This window comes from Sciurus carolinensis, chromosome 12 (genome assembly GCF_902686445.1).
Source record: "Sciurus carolinensis chromosome 12, mSciCar1.2, whole genome shotgun sequence".
In the NCBI taxonomy this organism is placed as follows: Eukaryota; Metazoa; Chordata; class Mammalia; order Rodentia; family Sciuridae; genus Sciurus; species Sciurus carolinensis.
In genome coordinates, this window is record NC_062224.1 from 92,521,078 (window position 1) to 92,522,325 (window position 1,248).

Below are 1,248 nucleotides of genomic sequence, written 5' to 3' on the forward strand. Positions count from 1 at the left end.
AGGCGTAACACCAGGTTGTATTTAAACATTTTAGATACTTAAGTAGATTTGTGTGCAAACACAATATATCCCGCTCTATTCCGAAGATCAAAGAGACTTTTGGAACACCCGCCCTTGGATGTCACTTGTCCCCCGAGGATTTTATGTGTTGAAATTTGGTCCACAGTGTGAAGTTAGGAGGTGGTGGGGCCTTGAAGAGGCGGGGGCCCTGTGGAGGGTTATTAGGGGTTCTGTCCACCTGAGGAGTTTAGACAGTTTTCCGGGGATCCCCATTTAATTCTAGTAAGAGGGCTGTTAGGAAAGAAGCAGGCTTGGACACTACCTTTCTCTTACTTTCTGTTTTGCCAAGTGATCAGTCCTACTGTAAGTATCCCTGCCATTATGATGTCATCTGCCTTGGGGTGACACAAGCGACAGTCACTTCACCAATGCTGGCACCAAGCCCGTGGGACTTTTGGCCTCCAAAACCATGAGCCAGCGGCCAGCGGAGCAGCGCAGCCCTTAACGCCTGACTTTCCCTACCCGCCGACAACATGTTCCAGTTCCTGCTTGGATTTACCTTTGGCAACGTGTTTGGAATGTATCTGGCTCAGAATTATGAGATGCCAAATGTGGCTAAAAAACTTGAAGAGATTAAAAAGAACTGGGAAATCAAGAAGTAACCGCCTACGTCCTGAGGCTGGCTCCAGCTCTGCATTCTGGATACATCAATTCTACCACTCTTGTGGGCCTTCCAGACCACCTGATCTCAAAACTTTTGGATCCATCTCCAGCCTCTGCAGTTTTCTTCTTTGCTGGACTCTGTGCTGTCTCAGAGTAAAAATGGGACCACAAGTTAAGAACTACCCTTTGCATTTCCAATAGTCTCACCTCTTTCCATTCTCTTCCTTCCAGCTGCTTGGGAGGTTCTAAGACTGGAATTATGGTGCTAGATTAGTAAAACATTGACCTTCATTAGTAGTTTCTCCCCTGTTCTTTGGAATTTTTGCTACCTTATGTCAAAAGCAAAATTGGTGACTTTTGTAGAAAGGATCAGATATAAATAATGCTGATTTCACAGTTTAGCAATTAAAATAGGTGCTTGATAAGCATTTGATACATTTTTTTTTGTTTCAAAGAAATTAAAATTAAATCTAGAAGCCAGTTTCTGGTGAATTATCCATTTATTTTATACTGTTGTCAGGCAGCTCCATATTTGATAATTTAACCAATAAATCATTTGCTATTCATTAACTGAGAAATTATACT

General features: G+C 42.5%; 1 protein-coding gene across 1 annotated transcript; it reads left to right on the top strand.

Annotated features, from left to right (window-relative positions):
• Positions 1 to 533: 533 nt before the first annotated feature.
• LOC124961136 (short transmembrane mitochondrial protein 1-like) lies at positions 534 to 662 on the top strand. Its single transcript, XM_047519885.1, has one exon. It carries the CDS (start codon positions 534 to 536, stop codon positions 660 to 662), a length of 129 nt encoding a protein of 42 aa, XP_047375841.1.
• The last annotated feature ends 586 nt before the right edge of the window (positions 663 to 1,248 follow it).